General features: G+C 48.4%; 1 protein-coding gene across 2 annotated transcripts in view; it reads left to right on the top strand.

Moving 5' to 3' along the window:
- The window catches only part of GCFC2 (GC-rich sequence DNA-binding factor 2), a 945,959-nt gene that overhangs the window by 805,429 nt on the left and 120,850 nt on the right, over positions 1-19,680 (top strand). For both annotated transcript variants that reach the window (XM_069605850.1, XM_069605849.1), the window contains exon 16: positions 7,800-7,946. In XM_069605850.1, the coding sequence (XP_069461951.1) occupies positions 7,800-7,946 (147 nt within the window). The remainder of the gene's footprint in view (positions 1-7,799; positions 7,947-19,680) is intronic.

Genomic DNA, 19,680 nt, shown 5'->3' with positions numbered 1-19,680 from the left:
CGGGCGTCCTGCATGGTTGGGAGCTGGCGAAGGAGTCCATGGGGCCGGTCTTTTTCCCTCCTGTACCCTTCCTCATGCTGCGTCCCATGTAGGTTAGTGTATGGCCTTAGAGTGGACTGTGTTCGCCCACGTATCGTTCCGCTGAAAGGAACCAGATAGTATGGAGGCTCTATATCCTCCTCACCCCCTGCTTGCACCGGGTAACTGTACTCTTTCTCTTGTTCCTGCTATCAGAGCAGAGATTGCCCCCTGGCCGCCCCCCCCCCCCCCCGACTGATCAGGATGGGTATTGCCCTATAGTTCTTGGCGGGGCGCCTCACTGGCCCACTCCGGGGGTGAATGGGGTTTTAGTCCAGCCCTTATGTTACTTAGTTTTTTTAGAGTATCAGTGGCCCCTCCGCACCATCGCAGGGGTTGTTGTGGACCAAGCATCACCTCACACTGGGGGGTACAGCCCTCGGCGTCCCACTGTCAGTGCCTGGCAGCCCCGCGTTAGTCACCCTGGGCCCCCACGATGCTCCTTCACAACGTGACTTCTATTGCGCTCCCTGGGCCTTATGATCGTCTGTGCGTTGCCGCGGGTCCTGCCCGCACCACACCGTTAGGGGCCACCCCCGTGTCTCACTTCATGTCGGGTACCTTCCCCGCCTCGATCTTTATTGCAGCGGCAGGGGCCTTTCATCTACCTCGCCCCACTTACTTGTCTTGCGGGGCCGGAGTTCGCTCTTCCCCGTATCTCTGCGGCGTTCCTGGATGTCCTCGTAGGAGCGCCTCAGCGGGGGAGCAGGGCCGGGCTCCCGGCAGTCGACACAGCCTCCCGCGTTAAGCGCCAGCCAGGGCTACGTACAGCTCAGCCGGTGGCTCGATCCGCTGTCCACACCAGCCCCCTCACAGCGCGATCCGGCTCGGCTCCTCGTGTGCTCCACCAGCAGTAATTTTCTTGTGCACCAGACTTAGGATGCCGAGTCACTCCGCCTCTTCCAGGGGCTCCGCAATACAGCGTTCACCGCTGTGCCCCTCCCCCACCGTGGCCGGGCCTTCCCTGTCCTGACTCAGGCCTCCAGTAGAAACCGTGCGGAGCTGCAGGGCGGCAACGCTGCTTTCACACAGCCGCCTCTCCTTCCGGGTAAGGTGGCCCGGCAATCCAGCCACGGATTCGCCCAATTTCTTCAGGATATGTGCAGGAGACCCTCCGGCACAGGAATTCTCGTTTCTACAGTGTGTAGAGCAGCGTTGGAAGGATATTTTAGACCAGGATTTTTCGTTGGAGCCGGAGCTCTCCTTTCCGGCAGCCATGCTTGATGCATGCAACAGCGCCCCCTGGCACTCCCCAGGTTTGACGTAGAGGTGGTGGAGTCACTCGCTAGGCCCATAACAGTGAAGGAAGTGCTGGGTGCGATGAAAGCCCTGTCCACTGCGAAGGCGCCGGGGACTGACGGGATAACGGCAGAGTTTTATAAAGAATGGGGTCCGGAGGTGGTTAGCTATATGCTAGGAGTTTGGGCGGAGGGGATGGAGAGGGGGCTACTCCCTCCCCAACACTTTTTGAGGTCGTCATCACGTTGATCCCAAAGCCGGGCAACGACCCGCTCGATTGTTTGTCGTATCGGCCAATTTCCCTGCTAAATCTGGATACGAAAATCTTTGCGAAGGTCTTGGTGGCTCGGCTCTTGTCGCATGTGTCGCAAATTGTGCAGTGCATAGAGACCAATCTGGATTTATTCCAGGGAGGTCGACATCGCTGAATCTTAGGCGGCTATTCGCAATTCTAGCACAAATCGACGCAGGGACGCAAGCAGTGGCTGCGTTGTTAGACATGGAGAAGGCATTCGACTCCGTTGAATGGGAGTACCTATTCGAGGTGTTGAAGATTTGTGAAAGCTGTGAGGCTGCTGTACTCTGGGTGTAGTGCCCAGATAAGCGTGGCAGGGGGTTTGGTCAGGGTTATTTCTGCTTGGGAGAGGGACGAGGCAGGGATGCCCGCTTTCCCCACTGCTTTTTGCAATGGCCATAGAGGTTCTGGTGGGTAGGCTTCGAAAGTGGCATGGGCATAGGGGGCTGGGTATGGGCGGGCCGCGAGATTTGATTTCATTATACGCGGATGATGCGATTATCTATATAAGGAATCCTGAGGCTAACCTTGAACCCTTGGCGCAGGACTTCGGGTGACTCGAGCCAAATCCCCCTAGTAAGGCAAGAACACCTCCGACTAGCATGGAGGGGTTTGGGTGGGTACAGGACTTGATTACGTATCTAGGGGTGGTGGTTAGCAGGAAGGCCCAGGCCCTCTTGGATATGAATCATAGGTAGTATCTAAAGCTACTAAGGGTAAAGGTAGATCGGTGGTGTAAGCTTCCCCTCACCCTAATGTGCCGGGTGGCCATTATTAAAATGGTAGTTGTCCCCAAACTTTTGTACATGTTCGCAAACATACCCGTCTGGCCGGGGAAGAGTTTTTTTCAAGGTTAGGTCCCAGTTGATTCGCTTGACATGGTACCCCAAAAACCCTGCGGATAGGCTGGGAAACTCTGGTGCAACCATGGGAACGCGGAGGGATAGGGCCCCGGATATAGAGGCGTATTTTTTAGCAGCCCGGCTGTCCTTTGCGAGGTACTGGATGTGGGAGGGGCGGGGGCCACCACATGTCCACATTGAGAGAGGTTCGGTATACCCCTACTCGCCTCAGGGACTCTTAATTTCAGGAAGAGTGGCTGATAAATGCAGATTTGACCCTGTGGCGTGCACTGTGCATTCGTGGGGACGGGTTATGGAAAGGGTAGGAGTAGAACGCCCGTTTGACTCGGGCATCCGGCTGTGGCAGATTGAGGTATTGGCGCCCACGTGTGACAAGTCCATAGAAGGTGATTGTAGCGGGGTGGGGATTGAAACTTTGGGGGATTTGTATCTTGAGAGAAAGTTCATGCCTCAGGAAGTATTCTGGGGGGCGATCGGCAGGGATCCTCCGCATACGTTGCAATATTACAGGATGAGGGCAGCCCTGAAAGAATGGTCGCTGGTGTTCCCGGAGGTCCCTCAGACCACACTCCTGCTGCAATACATACGTACCTCCCAGGGATGCAGAGGCGCGACGTCGACAATATATAAAATGATACTGGCAGGTACTCACCGCGAACCCCCTCCGAGTAAAGGACAATGGGAGAGCGACAGTGGGGTCATACTCGACGATACGCAGTGGGGAAGAATATATGAAATTACGCATACGGGGGCGTTCAGTTCCTGGCTACAATTGATTCAACATAAGACGTTCCACAGGGTATATGTATCACCAGCGAGGGCGCATACATTTGATGCAACTAGATCTGCTACCTGCCCGAGGTGCAGGAAGGATTAGGCGGACATGATTCATATGTTGTGGGAGTGTGCTGTTCTGGGTCCCTTCTGGGAAGGGGTGTTCAAGGTTGTGACGGACATCATTGGGCAGAATGTCCCGCGTGTGATGCTGTGTGGAATGCTAGGGTGGTCCTCGGGTTTGCCTGTGAAATGTCAAACTTTTGGCATCCTGTATGATTATTGTTAGGAGATGTATTCTAATGAAATGGAAACATTCCTTCACCCTCCCCCCACCCCCGAGGTCAAAGGGTGGATGAAGGACTTGCTCCGGCTGAGCGATTCAGACAAAGACATATGGGGCCCGCTGACGGCATATCTGCTGGCCAGGGATGCAGACGGGAATGATATACTTCCGCATCTGGGTACTGGAGGGGTAGGGGCAGATGAATAATCAGCGGGGTGTGTTAAGTGACTCCTGGAGGTTGCATCATGTACAATGCTGGAACTCAGCTGCTGGGCTCTCAGTTCACTATTGTATATGTGACATAGTTTGTGATGGAGATGTTTACCTGTTAATAAAGAAATATTAAAGAAAAAAAAACTGCTGAAGAGTGAATAAAAGAAGTTGTAGCATAATGCTCGCCTCCACTCTTGACAGAAATAAAAACCACAGCTACATGTTACACTACACATGCACTACTATTATATACACATTAACTTTTGGGGTGCTCTGGTTACAGAGTACCCAAACTTTACTTTTGAACATAGGTAAATCAATATACACTGTAGTGCATCGTCGCAAGTGAAGCAAGAACAAGGTTAAGAAAACCAATTTAGAGAAGTAATATCTAAGGAAGAAAGGAGTTAAAACCCAACAGAACCGTATAATTATAAAGTTCTAAACGTTAGAAGTCCTTCCCTTGTTTAAAGAGATGGGGCCTAGTACCATTGGAGCATCACGTTCCAAAGAGCTCTTTGCAGATGGACAGGAGTCTTTAAGGTAATCTGAACTAGTGTTGACAAAGCCAACAGGCAGTTTGTAAGGGTTTCCAAGTTGAAGAACAATAGCAAGAAAGTTCTTGGGAGACCCTCTTGCAATCCAACTTCCTTAGGCGAAGCCCATGGAGGATCCTTGACCAGAACTCCACTGGTCCATCTCAGGCAAGGGAGAGGTAGAGCAACAACTTTATGCCCGTTAAACCCTTTTGAGGTAGGGGTGTGTGACCAGGTATGTTTACTCACCCCGTGTACTGCAGACTCACCCAGGAACCATGTTTGAAGCTACTGAAATTGCTCGCCCTGTGCTTCATGTCTTGGTTTTGTTGGAAGGGATATATGGGTCGCTGCTTCAGAGGTAACGTTTGGTTTCGGTTTCGTTTAGGCATGGCTAGTTGGCTGTTCCACGCTCTGGCAAGACATTTCTGTATCTGGACAGCTGGATGACCCTGGCATGATGAAGACTACCTCAGAGGACCCCCAGGTCACGAGGCAGGCAGAGATCAGTGATACCCACTGTGAAGAAATGACAGAACTCTATCCTAGTGGCGGAAACAAAGAAGCTGGTCCTGCAAGACCACTCTTCGTGCTGAAAAGCTGCAACTGCATTTCACAATTTGAGGGTTTGCAGAGGTCCAAGTCGGAACTCGGGATGGTAACCGATGCAGCAAGGTAGCCCACGAGGAAACTGGTCAACCCACAGGATCATTCCAGGACACCTCCAAAGACTTTCCACATGCAGGATCCTCAAGTAGGGGTTGAGACCGGTTGTTGCCACCAGTCCAGGAGTCAAGGCATTGATGAATGCCTTCTGGTGATCGGCAAAGAAGCAGGGCTTCACTGGGATGGTAGATGAAGAGAATGCTGATTGGCTGCAACAATGAGATTCGAGTCTTCAGTGAGATCCTTCTCTTTGTAGGGTGTTCTTGGTGTCAACAATTAACTGATGAAAGGCTGCAAAGGTCCTCCTTTGTATCCAGGATTCGACTGGAGTAGCTCACATGCCCTTTGGATTTGCACCATTCAAACTGCCAGAGGCTATACAATCGCAGACAGCCCCCTGCCACCAAATCTGCCCAGCAACCGACACGATTTGTCTGAATGTGGACTTGGACCAGACTGTCCCAGCCCCCACATCTGGCCACAAACGCACACCGCCGCTTTGCCCAGGAAAGGGCTTACAATGTATGGCAAGTCCAGCCATGAGAGGGCAGGAATAAGGCTGAAATACAAGATGACCAAAGCGCAGGTGCAAATCTAATGACGCAGCCATTTCAGAGTATATGATACTCAAAAGGTATTAAGTGGTCAAATGCAAAAGTATATTAGAGGAAACATGGTAGGAAAATATCTGCTGCCACCAGCCCATCTTGGAAACATGCAATCAACTAAAGGCCTACCAAAAACAAAGTTATGGGGACACAAAGTATCCCTACCGCACTTAACTGTAAGGTGGGGTGTTAAGTTTAAAACAAACATTGAATTTCACAATGGCGAAGAGTTCTACTGCACTTATAGCCATAGGTACGGATCAGTGCCCACAAAACAGATGTGCTTGGCAAGGGAAGTAAAGGGGCTTCTCTTGCGTCCAAAAGTCTGGACAGGTTAAAACAAAGCAAACATTTAGGAGAGTTTGTCAGATGTCTATGGAAGGAAAGCAGCAAAAAGAAAATCTTTCCTAGCACCTACAGTAAGGCTTTCTTAAAGCAACTACCATCAGTGTTTGGGTGGCATTAAAGCATGAAAAAACCCTCTAACAGAAATGTGAGAGTCGAATAGGCCATAAGCCACACATGCCACAACACTACCCAGGTGCCTGCCATCCCTGGAAGTTCACCTGAAATTCAGAGCCCCTGACCAATGTATTATGTTCATGCAATTTGTCTCCAAGGCCTGCTTTTTGCTTAAGAGAATTGTCTTATAAGGCAGCATTATTTTATGCATAACTTTTTCAACCCAAGACAGCCAGCTCTCAAGGATGTAGTCATTAGGGATCATCAGTGGATTTAGTCTGGCATCATTGTGATTGCAGCATTGAGGCATGTTTAGTAAATACCATCAGTGGCTTGATGGATTTAAAAAAGCATGAAAATCCCTTCTACCTGAAATCTGACAGTAGACTTGGATTTCAGCTAAGCCATCGATGGAAGTTTATTTCTGGGATCATTTGCATACCCACAATGCAGTGCTCTGTGGCTCTAAAATGGAGGTAAACTTCCATTTCAGAGCCACTGGGCCGAATAGTGAGTAGAAAAGTCCTTTCAGCTTTGCCACGCATGTGTGGCTAAACTGAATGGCCTTTTCTACTCGTACTTAAAGCACCAGGTATGCAGTCTTTATAACGAAAATGTTATGAAGAATGAACATATATTGAATCTTTTATAACGGAAGATATATCAAAAAATGTAGTTGGGGTGTGTGGTAAAGGGTTAAATCTTGTGGGGGAAATGGTTGAGGTGAGATTTTAAGGGTGGGTAAACAGAGGTTTTGGGGGACCCCAAAAAAATAAAATGTTATATTTTTCGTTATAAAGGTTTCGTTATAAGTACATTCTTCATAAAAATGTTCGTTATAAAGACATGTAACCCACCTATACAGTGCCAACTTTTGCTGGTTCTCCTTTTTTGTCATTCCCTTTTCATTTTGCTAATTGCAGATTTTGAAGGACTTGCCTGCTGAAAATGTCCATGTTTTACTGTAAACTAATACCAAGGACTGTTCTTGTGTTAGATTGAGGAATTGTTTGTTGGCAATGTGAATCTTTATTTGCTGCTCACCTTATATGGCAAACGTGATTATAAAGAACGTGGCAGTAACGTAAAGCTTTCTCCTTCATTATGGTAAACTGTACACCAATATAAAATATTGCAGTTTCAATTTGCTTGAGAGATGCCGCTAAAAACCTACATTTTGTTCTGGATTTTCATAGCCCTGTTAAGGATGATGCATCTGAATTTTGCCATGGTCCAGATCACCGTTTGGTAGTTCAGGTAATGGGAGGGTCAGCAGCTATCGTGCTCCTTGACATCTTTGTAGCGTTTGCTATCTGGTAGGCCTCCTAATTTTCTTTAATCTCTCAGAATTCTTCATATGGTTGGTGGTGAATTACCTTAGCAAAAGGGTTTCTTGTATGGTCAAACAGACAATTTCTGTCTGCATACTTCTATGTTGTGCTGGGTCTCAGAGGGGTTCAGGCATGCTGTTCTCTCTATGTAATATTTCTAGGTTCTCTGCCACACCTCATTGGTGTGCAGCAACTGTTGAAGAAACTGCTTCCTCATGTAAAAAATGTCTTATACAAATTAGTAAGAAGATGGCCGCTCTCCTGTTGAATTTGGACTGCAGGAAGTAAAAATTGAAGGAATCTAACATATGTTTGCACAAATGGGTAATTTGGTATCCGATTTAAAAATCCTTCTGATTGAAACATCAGAGCTTGTGGACCTATTTTGTATTGTCTTGGTGATACAAAACATTGCCTGTCCAGTAATTGCCAATTATTTTAATTTCAGCTGCTTCAGAATATCCTTCGGTGGGATGGCTTAGTAGAAGTGCAAACACTGCAGGAGATTGTACTGGACAAGCTGTTAAATCGGTATCTTCTATTTATACTCCTCAATGCACAGCCTGGGCCGCATAGTTTTGAAAAGTGTAGCAAGGTAAGTGTCCCATCAACAAACGTTTAAGCTTACATTCTGCTTTGTCATGAACATAGTAAACATTACATTCTTTTTTATCAGGCCAAACAGTCCATTGGAGTGTGCATGGTAATGAGACTGTTAAGAATGATTGGATCATACGTTAACCTCATTCTGTTCTCAGAGCTGCACATGCGCCCTCTTCAGGAGTGACTCACAAGTCGGTGGTAACAGGCGACTGGGACAATCTAATGGCTGTTTCTCAGAAGGTGGTGAAAGCACTAAAATGGCAGTTTCTCATAAACATGTTAGAAGGAAAACAGTGCAATTGGTGATCATGAAAGATGCATCAATGCTAGAATGCTCCCTGAACCTCACAGCACAAGGCAGTTGGACACCTCAACAGGTATCCCTCCACATACATGTGTTGGAACTGCTCGACAGCGTTCAAGCATTTCTCCACTGAAAAAGCATTATCCTAAAACAAGACAACACAACAGCCATGTTCTACCCAAACAAATGGAAGGGCGCCCTCTCCAACAGTGTCACAACTTACCAAATAAATATGGCAATGGTGCTTATACGGACACATGTTCATTCAAGCCAACACATTCCAGGGGTGGACAATTGTCTAGTGGATACCCTAAGCCGGCTCCTAGTTCAGGAGCATGAGTAACAACGCAACATAAATCTACTCAAACAAATCTTTAGAAGGTGGGGATATCCATGCTGTCTTATTTGCATCAAGTACAAATGCAAAATGCCCAGTCTTCTTGTCTAAATGTGCGCAAATATGCGGCTGTGAAGGTACCTGGTCAAGGATAATCTCACCTCCCCAAATGTCCCTCCTATGCAATGTGATACACAAATTGCTACAGCAGAGCCTGCCACTAATCCTCATTGCTTCTACTTAGGCATGCCAAGTGTGCCAGCCTCATCTCCTTTCAGCCTCCAAATTGCTCTGAGAAGGCAACCTGTTAACACCACATGAGAAACATGAGTCAGGCACCTGGGCTTGAGGTGGGTCATTGCGTTTGGGCACTTAAACCTGCCTCAACATTGCATGGCTTTCCTTGTAGCAACCACATCAATATGAAGAGTAATCAAACTCCACACACTAATTCTGTTGACTATTACACAATTACGATAGTATTTCTTTCTATCCTTTCTTCGACTGCCGAAACACCACGCCGGTGAAGAAAGAAAACTGCCCGTCAGAGACCACCGCGACGGACTGTTCGACCTTGGAAGGCCGCTCCGGGCCTCAGCCCAGACAGTAGGGAGAGGGGGGGCCATTTTAGAATGCATATTCTCCCCTTCCTACACTTGGTTCGCCCAGCTGCCATTTCCATAACCCATAATTATGGAAAATACACTGTTTAAATTCTGCCCTAAGCGTAACCGTAAATTCCCCTGGGTGGACAAACACTTTTTGTAATTTGTAATTTGTAATTTGTGTCTCCCAAGAGACCACGTCAAAATGTCTTGTTGAGCGTGCAGGCTCTTCAAGTCTAAGACGTTAAAGGACCGCTCCATGAAACGCTGGGCCCACTACGCCAGGCAACTCAAGGCCATGGAGGTAGAGGGGAACCTCTAGCGATGGCAGCGATGCCGTACTTTCGGATGGCAAGGGCAACGGAGTAGCTCCAGCTACTCGAGCGCAGACCCCTGACCCTGTAGGACAGGCCGGCAGCCATTTTGTGGGGTCTACACCCCGCGGCGGCAGCGCTACAAAAATACACACCACCAAGCACATAAGCCCCAGTCGACATTCGACAGACGAGTTGAATACTCGACAAAGTCCGACACCCCGAGAAAGGTCCACCGAGTTCCGGTCCTCTGGGCAATCTCGATCAAGATCGCCACACGACAGGGTTCAACCACCGAATGACGGCAAGGGTGTCGCTCGGAAACTCCTTCTGAAGGCCGATCGTTCGCGGACGAAGCCTCAGCTCCCACACCCGAAGTTCGACGTTCAACGTCAGATAAAGCGGCAGGCCCAAGAAGTCTGTGAAACACTCCTATGGGCCCCAAGGTAGGGGAAAAACATCATAACAAGTCCTCTAAGACCCCTCATAGGGACAAGAGCCCTCCTAGGGAGAAGACACCACATAAGGGAAGATTATCCAAGCCCATAGAGAAACCTAAGGACTCCAGACCTAAAATTATACCGCCCACTGATGAGGACCTGGGTATTTCTCCTCAATCTATTGTGATCCCAAGTTCAAAGGAATGGTCTTCACAAGATATTGATAGTTATGCGAAGAATAATTCATGGCTAATTTTTATGAAAAAAAAACAGATTACTTTGCGTTTCCACTCCACTCCTCCAACCGCTGCCCCTTCCGGCTCTCAAGCCTCTGCCTTACCCACTCAACCCCCTTCTAATAGGTCTTGCTCTAATGTCCCCTTGCAAAGTACGGTTATAGATCTATATGACCCCGACTTAGAACAAGACCAGGGGGATCGCTTTTGTGGAAACATCTGACCCTCAACTTAATGAATAGGATACAGATGAACTTTATTATGCGGATGATGAGGACCCAGAGGCAGACCAGGATGCTAACATGTACTCCATAGATTCCCCTCTTACTCGGAACACTCCAGTGGTTTATTCCCCTGTCCATAATCGACCCCTTTTCAAAGTCTTAGCCAAAGCGGCGGAACACTTCCAAATTGACACACAGGAGGAACAGGAGGATAGAGACTTCGCTGAACAAATACTGGGGGACAAAAAGACAGTAGGTCAGTTTATCCCGCTACTAAAATCGGTCCAACGCAGAATACAGCCTTCCTTAGAAGCACTCAATCTCACACGGGCCGTTAACCCACGTGTGGAAAAACTATTCCGGCCTGCACCATCAGACCCTTTATATATAAGAGGCCAATTGAAACCAGACTCATTGGTTGTTATCACAACTAGAAAAAGAGCAGGCACACGCATTGCTTCCTCCGAGGCCCCACCGGATAAGGAAAGCAAAAAGACATATGCCATGGGCAGAAATGTTGCTTCCTCTGTGGCCTATCAAACTAGAATAGCCAACAATGCAACACTTTTGGCTGGTTATAATTGCCATAAGTGGGAGGAAATGTCTGCGTTACTTTCGTCCGCCCTGGAGCCACACAAATCACAACTAGCTCAGGTGGAAGCAGACGCAAGGGCCGTATCTACCGATGTCCTCAAATCAAATTACGATGCAGCGGACAATGCCGGTAGAGTCCTTGCAGAGGGGACTATTATAAAGAGACATGCATGGCTTTGGCAGTCAGGCTTTAGGCCAGAAACACAAGCCACTCTAATAAACATGCCAGTGGAACCTAACATGCTCTTCGGCAAGGCTGTGGAAGATGCGCTTAAGACAGCAAAGGATGAGTATGACACTCTAAAATCTTTAGGTCAGCTCACAAACAAGCCTACTGGTCAAAGGGGTTGTTAGGCAGAAACCTGTGCAGTTCCCTTAGGGAACACTGCAAAAGATTTAAGACTACAGGTGTTGGCAGTAAACCCACTTGGTAGCAGTCTGTACCACCCAGATTTACCTGGTAGCTGTGGCTGAGCAGTCAGACTTCCCTCAAGAAGAGTTAGGCAGTATGCAAAGTATACTCAATAGGCACTCAGATACAATAATACAAGCAAACACTGACCAAAGCTTTGGTATCAAAGAATATAATTATTTATTTAAAAACACACAGTTGAAACACTCCAGCACTCTTATTGTAAACTATCCTAAACACAGTTACTATTATGATATATAGACCCCTTTTTCCCTATTAGATAAATCACAGAAACACCACTTATTTTCATACAGAGGTGAGCGCTTAACTAGATTGCACTCTAATAAGTTTGCGAGAAAAGGGGGAGGGGAGACAGAATATGAAGAAGTACACCACTCTATGATTCAGGAACACTGTTAGCAAGGCAGAGATCAAAAAGTCACTGGTGAGCCAAAGGCCAAAGGCTGGGCCCACTCTTAGAGAGAGCAGAGCACAAATGCGCCCAAGATCACACAGTTAGGCTTAGAAAGTCTTGCAGAGGGTTCAAGAAGAGTTTAGAGAGGCTTAGAAAAGTTTAGCCCAGGCTAACCCTGTTCGAAAGCCGGGGGCTAAATCTACCCCGTACAGTCGGTAGCAAGGGAAGCCAGGCGGGACACGGTACCTTAAGTGGGAAGGATCCTCCAGCGGTGGCAGTTGTTCCTGGTAGTGGGTGCAAGTTGCGTCGTCGTCCAGGGGAAGAGCAGATCTCGACTTGGAGGAAAGATGAAGGTCGTTGCACTACCAGGGCAGAAACCAGCCGCGGAGTTTTCCGGTTAAAGGCGGTACCTTGGTTTCGCGGTCGTGGTAAAACGTGGTATCCCGGTTGCCGGGGTGCTTGGCACGGGCAAGGCGGCCACGAGGAACGTCGGAAAAGCGAAAAGACGGTGAAACTGATTATCCCCACCAGTCAAAGGAAGAAGACTCTCCGGCGGGAGATCTCCTCTGTCGTTGGGAAAAGTGGTGAGGCAGTCCAGCAGGGCTCCACCGGTGGTGGTGTCGTGGCAGGTCGGCTCAGCTTCTCCCTCGTCGGATTCTTAGGTCCTGTGGCGACTTCTGAAGTTCCAGTCCCCAAAGCCCTGCTTTTATGCAGCAAACCCCCATTCACTCAGCCTAGCTGTCACTCAAACATGCCAAGTGGTGAGCCGGCCGGCTCACCACTTGGGCCAATCAGGATGGAGTGCGACATGAGTTGCCTAGGCAACTCAGTCCAGGGTGCCTACATTCCCCTCCACCCCTCCTAAGTACCCCAGACAGAGTGGCACCACTTTGGAGGGCTTCTGCGGAGAAGCCCGCCAAAAAGTGGAACAAAGGGCTCGACTTGGGTTGGAGTCACAGAAGAGAACACAAGCGCCATTTTAGAATCAAGTTTTGGCAAAAAATACCAACCGGAGAATTAATATTAATTAAATAAACCGGCGGTATGTTCGAGGCTACCGTATTGAATTAATTAAATAAAGATAGTAGCCTAAAACAATGGGAAATCCCATAGGAAGATATTCGCGGTTGAATATAAATAGTAGTATCCACTGCCACCAGCCAAAACTCGATCAGGGGGGACGGAGACGTGCCCCCTCGACTAACAGACCCTGGGGGCAATCGAATTGCCCCAGCCAGTATGTCCACAATATGATGGTTTGTACTGGTTCTGTTCAGAATTTAAGACTAGTAAAGTCAATGGTGACTTTACATGCCCTGGGAGACAGTAGTCAGTCCCAGGGTATGGAGTCTATACTGGGGGGTCACTAAGACACCGCTGTGTCACTGCACTGAGGGTGCTGTGTAACACATCACAAAAACACATGAAACCCTATGGAGTAAAAGACCCCATAGCCCATTAAACACTTCTAGATCCAAAGAAACACACTCAAATCATGTCCACGAGTGAGGGTAAAAGAGTCTCACTTTTGGCAGGAGAAAAAAATAAACCCCAAAAATCCAGCAAAGCTGCTGGGGGACTCACTAGGTTAGGAAATTCAGCCTAAACAGAGAATTCTCCCTAACAGGGGTAAGGTTAATTTTTGCCGTTTTCGGGGCCAAAATTCACCAAGAGGATGTGGCTATCAGGTAAGGGTACACTGGGATTGCTCCTAGATAGAGGCTGTAGATCTGGATCAACAGCCTCTATCTAAATCTGCCTGCCTCTACTCTCCGCTCTCTGCAACTGATCCAGAACAGGACTGCAAGACTTGTCCTTGGCCTCAAGTCCAGGGATCGTATCTCTCCAGGACTGAAATCTCTTCACTGGCTCCCAGTGGCTACAAGGATTAAGTTCAAAACCCTCTGCATTGTCCACAAGGTCTTCTGGGGCCACAATACCTTCAACTCTCTCTTCCTAAATATCTTCCTTCTCGAGCTCTTTGCTCATCCGCATCCAACTCCCACAGGGTCAGTCGCTTCTCCAAGCAACGAGTTGGTGGCAGATCTCTCGCTTCGGCAGGGGCCTCCCTCTGGAACAGCCTTCCTGCCTCCCTGAAACTTGAGGAGAACCATATCTGGTTCCCGAAGCACCTCAAAACCTTCCTCTTTGCCTCTGCTTTCTCTCCCCTGCTAAATTCCTGGCAGAAACAGCACTGGTTACTTGGCCACCCTTTCTGATTCTCGGGCCTAGGCCCCGCCAGTTGCCCACTCTCCTGCACTGCCTCCCTGGCAACCCCTGCAACTGTGGACTGTTTTCTGTATCCCTACAGTCCCCCTACCGGCACTTATGTCTGCACTTACCTTGCACTTGCCACTAGTGGCTGTTTTTATTTATCATATCTACTATCTCATGTAGTGCACTTTCCCCTCTCCCTTCCCCTCGCACTATTCCCTTCTCCCTCCCCATGCACTTGCGTGATCTGAATGATACCTGGCCTAGTAGGATCGTTGTTTGTTTTTCCCTTTTGTCCCCCCTCCCTTGCCTCGTCGCGCCTTGAAACACTTGTGTATAGGCACGTTATAAATGCTATATCATATCATCATATCATATCAATCAAGCCCAAGGTTCCTATGGGAATAATCCAGGACAAGCTTTCCAGGGCTATCCCAGAGGACAATGCAGGGGTCGTGGTCCGGGCAGATGCCCTGCTCGAGGTGGCACCCCACCTCAGAGCAAGTGACATTCCGTTCCAGGTACCCTCCCATAGATCTCCAGTAGGACTCCTCCTTTCCAACTTCACCCATGCATGGGAGGGTATCACCTCGGACAGATGGGTGCTGTCCCCGGTAGGAGGGGGCTACTGCATAGAACTACTTCAACATCCTCATGACCACCCCCCACGACAGAAAATCCACTCGGAAGAACATTAGCGGATCCTTCTTGAAGAAATAACGCTTCTATTAACCCCTTAAGTGCCAAGGGCGAGGTATCTCGTCCTTAGAATTGCATACGCAGTGCCAAGGACGAGATAGCTTGTCATTTTTGGCACCCTGTTTTGTGTAATCCCTGCAAAGCAGGGATCACACAAATGTAATCCAACCCCCGGGCTATGTGAGGGGGAGGTCGTGCGCAAAGCATGCCGGCATGAAAGTAATTTTCACTGCAGCAGCCATTTCGGGCTGCTGTGGTGAAAATAGAAGGTGAGTGTTCACCTTTCCCCCCCTCGATCTCTGGTTGTATTTCAAGCCAGAGATCGAGGGAGGTGTCGTTGGAAAGGGGAGATTCTCCCCTTTCCAACGACACCCTTTGTGACAGCATTGCTGCCCGTGGATGGGGCGCAGGGCGCTCGATGCGTGGGCAGCAGTGTCCATTGGACCACCAGGGAAAGTTTGTGACGTGGGGGGTAGGGAGGCTGCTTACAGTAAGCAAATTTTTTCAGAAAGGGTGTCGTTGGAAAGTTCTTCCCTTTCCAACGTCACCCTGTGTGACAGCATTGCTGCCCACGGATCGGCGCAAGGTGCTTGACGCGCAGGCAGCAATGCCCACTAGACACCAGGGATGTCTTTGAATGTGGGGGGAGGTGGGGGCTGCTTACAGTAAGCAGCCCTCGCCCCCCAGCCCCCAAAGCATGGGGGCACATATGTGTACAACCCTGGGGGCAGATGGCTGATCTGCCCCCAGGGAAGGTGGCAAAGAAATTAAAAAAAAATAATACAAAAAAACAAACACGTCGCCAACAACCGATGTCATACCTTCTCGCGTTCCTACAGGTGGCCCGACGAAAAAGGTACCTCACGTGTGGGTTTCACCTACTGGGGGCGCAAAAGGAAAAGGGTAACCCGCTGGTAACCCCAAGCCTTTCGCCACAGCACAATTTGTTCATGTGGGCAACCTACAGATTTGGGCCTAGGGTGTCGAAGCCAGCAAGGAAAACGGGGAACTCCATGCATTTTCCAAATGCCTACCCTTTTCTTCCATTCCGTCCATGCATGTCCAATTGGCAAATATGGCCAAAATTGCCTAGCTCTCACAAAACGGTTGATAACCACATCAAAATAATGTTTTTTCATTTCTATTCTACCTGTTCTTGAAAGCCAGGAAATTGGGGAATTCAGCACAGCAAACCATTTGTTCCTAGCTCTTACAAGGAAAAAAAACACAGGCTTTTTTGTACATCATTTTATTTGCATTTTTTGAAAAAACACAAACTTTTCACCCTTTTTGGTTATTTTCTCTCACCCCCTACACCAACCTAGGAATATCCATGGCACTTAAAGGGTTAAAGGACGCCTTATAAGTGGTCCCAACCAACCAGGTAAACAAGGGTATTTATTCAGCTTACTTCCTTGTGCCAAAGAAAGATCTAACAATGCGTCCTGTATTAGATTTACGCCCTCCAAACAAGTATGTCAAGCCACAATAGTTAGGTATGACTACGCTACAAGAGGTAATCCCGCTACTAAAAAAGGGGGATTACATGGCAACACTGGATATGAAAGATGCCTATTTTCATATTTCAATGTTCCCAGCGCACAGAAGATTCTTGCGTTTAAAGATAGCGAAGAAGCACTACCAATTCAAAGTGCTGCCTTTTGGAATAGCCTTGTCTCCAAGGGCATTCACAAAGGTACTGGCGGTATTGGCAGCGCACCTGCGCAGGGGAGCATTCCCAGTGTACCCTTACCTGGACGACTGGCTCATAACAGGGGAATTACCTCTGATTTGCAGACAAAACATCTAAACGACGATCAACCTCCTCTTTCAATTGGGCTTCTCAATCAACCAGAAAAAAATCAAGCCTAGTACCAAGCACTTCCAAACAGTTCCTAGGAGCTATCCTAAACACAGAGGAAGGATTGGTCTTTCCTTCAGATGTTACTGCAAATACCACATTATCAGGCCGCCTGCCAGATAAGGGTGCGCAAAGCAATGCTTTTAATAGGCATGATGGCATCTTGCATCTACCTGGTTCCTCACGCGCGCCTGCGCATGCGTCCCATACAGGAGTGGTTGGCGAAACAGTGGTCTCACGCAAGCAGTCAGTGGGACGATTAGTGGTCGTTTCGCCAACACTTGTACAAAATCTTCGCTGGTGGACGAGATTAAACCGAACAGGAGGGAAACCCTTCTACGACCAACAGATACAGGCAGTGGTCGCAACGGACGCCTCACTGGCAGGGTGGGGGGGCTACCTACCTTCACCACACAGCTCAGGGTCAGTGGTCTCACACTGCAGCTCAGAACCACATCAATATGCTGGAACATCTGGCAGTATCCAAAGCCCTTCAGGCATTCGAACCCCATTTAACAAACCTGTCGGTGCCGATCCTAACAGACAGCACCACAGCAATGTTTTAGATCAACAAACAGGGGCGTACAAGTTCTCCAAATCTATCAAGACTTGAAAATCTGGAAAATGGGCTCTCGGAAGGAAAATGTTCCTATCATCACAACATGTTCCAGGGGGAACTCTCTAGCAGACTCATTGAGCAGAGATCCCCTACCAGAGGAACACGAGTGGCGTCTACACGAAGTCGTAGAACACCTCTTCTCTCAATGGGGTTTCCCAACTATAGAGTTATTCACCACAAGCGAAAATCGTCAATGCCCAGACTTCGCGTCAAGGTTCCCCCAGCCAGGCTCCAAGGGGAACGCCCTATGGATGAACTGGTCAGGGAAATTTGCTTACGCTCCCCCCTTCTCCCCAACCCCTGAACTCCTCTCATGAGGAAGGTGGTAAACATGTTACACAAGAAACCGATGGCGCTTATCCTAGTTGCTCCTAGGTGTGCAAGACAACCGTGGTATTCACATCTGCGCAAACTGGCGATGTGCGATCCCATCAAGTTCCTGGGCCAGTACAACCTACTCACCCAGCACAAGGGGCTAACAATGCACCCACAACCACACTCAATGGACTTGGCAGCATGGCTCCTGAAGTCATAGAGTTTGGGCATATTTATCTACCGGAAAGATATCTTGAAAGAATCAAGAAAACCAAACACTAGGCACTGCTATTTTGGCAAATGGAGACTATTTGTAATTTGGTGCCAGACTAAGCAGATCAACCCCATAGATTGTACTCCATCTAACATTCTAAACTATATACTCCACTTACTAGATGAAGGGTTAATGTTCAACTCCCTAAAAGTCCACCTGACGGCCTTATCAGCCTACACCACTTCCCATAATAAGGTCTTATGGTGGAAGGTACCAGTAATCAAAGCATTTATGGAAGGGGTAAAGAGACTCCACCCTCCAATTTCTAACCCATTGCCAGTTTGGGACCTCAATGTGGTACTCGCTAAGCTCATGGCACCCCCATTCGAGCCTATGCACAAGTCTAGTCTCAAACACCTGATTTATAAAACTGCCTTCTTAGTAGCTATTACTTCCATAAGAAGGGTTAGTGAAATCCAAGCATTGTCAGTGCAGGATCCTTTCTTTACTATACATAAGGGCAAGCTGGTTTTACGTACTCACCCTAGGTTCTCACCTAAATTCATCTCCAAATTTTATGTAAACCAGTCGATTGGGCTCCTGGAAGAAAGCCAGTAGCTCAAAGCTTTTACGCCAAGGGCCCACTCCACAAGAGGTACTGGAGCCCCTCTGGCTTTCATTGCAAATGTCCCCTTAGACAGTATTTGCAAAGCAGCTACATGGAGCTCAATACATACTTTCACTTAGCACGACTACATTGACACTCATTCCAAGACAGGTACACAAGTGGGACAAGCGGTTCTAAGACATGTATTCGCTCATGAACCTTCTAACATCCCACCTCCTTCTACTTCCACTGCTCGGTAATCTATGCACAGCATGTGATCTAAGCAGATTCCACAAGCCTCAGAAGGGATACATTACTCACCGTAATCGTATTTTTGATGCTTGTATCTGCTTAGATTCATATGCGACTCACTCTTCCTCCCCTCGGAGAGAAGACGCATGGATGCTTATGAGCTTGTCTGATACGCATCCGCTTGGATACAACTGTACTCACGCTACACCTCATGCTACCTCATGTCAGAAAATAATAATCGGAGGGACCTCGACACGTGAGGGATCATGGGTACAGTGGACGTTACACTAGGTAGTATTACTGGCATGCCCTGTCGACGTCCCTTTTCTAGTTTCGAAAACAACTGTTAGCAGATACAAGCATTAGAAATACGATTACGGTGAGTGTGTATCATATATATATATATATATATATATATATATATATATATATAAATATATATATATATATATCTGAGGCTTTTGGAATCTGCTTAGATCATATGCTGTGCATAGGCCGATTCTAGTGGAAGCTGCAGAGTAGTAGTTTGTTTTTCGAAACTCGAAAAGGGGCGTCGAACCAGGTATGCCAGAATATTATCCCCCTGTACCCATGATCCCTCACGCGTGTAGTACCCTCAGATTGTTTTTTTTCCGCCATACTAGTGGGACGCATGTTGCAGAGTTCCCTCGGCTTTAGCTGTTTACACTTACAATTACCGTTAAACGTCCCCATGAGGGCGTGGCTCGGAGCTGCCGTGACTGGTATGGCTTCCTAGGAGCTCCTGCATGGCCCGTGGTGCCAACACAATCACAGCCGCTTCCAGACCCCGTTATGCAGTGCAAATGACAGATATTGCACATGAACCCTCGCCGCGGCTATCGCTCGAGCGGGTCCACGCTCTGAGTCCGATTTATCACGATTCGGCTCGTTTCTCCTCCCGGGACCGCTCGGCTTCAAGATGGCGGCGAGGAGGCGCACCACAGAGGCTTCTCCATGAGGGGGAGGGGCAGGCGCGCTAAAGCAACCGAAGCCGCCTAGCAGTCCCAGCCCGCCTTCCCGCACTATACCTCCTCATGCGGGCA

Source organism: Ambystoma mexicanum, chromosome 4p (genome assembly GCF_040938575.1).
Source record: "Ambystoma mexicanum isolate Mex_15411 chromosome 4p, UKY_AmexF1_1, whole genome shotgun sequence".
Lineage (NCBI taxonomy): Eukaryota > Metazoa > Chordata > Amphibia > Caudata > Ambystomatidae > Ambystoma > Ambystoma mexicanum.
The sequence above is the reverse complement of the archived record's forward strand: the minus strand, read 5'-3'. Positions and strand labels throughout refer to the sequence as shown.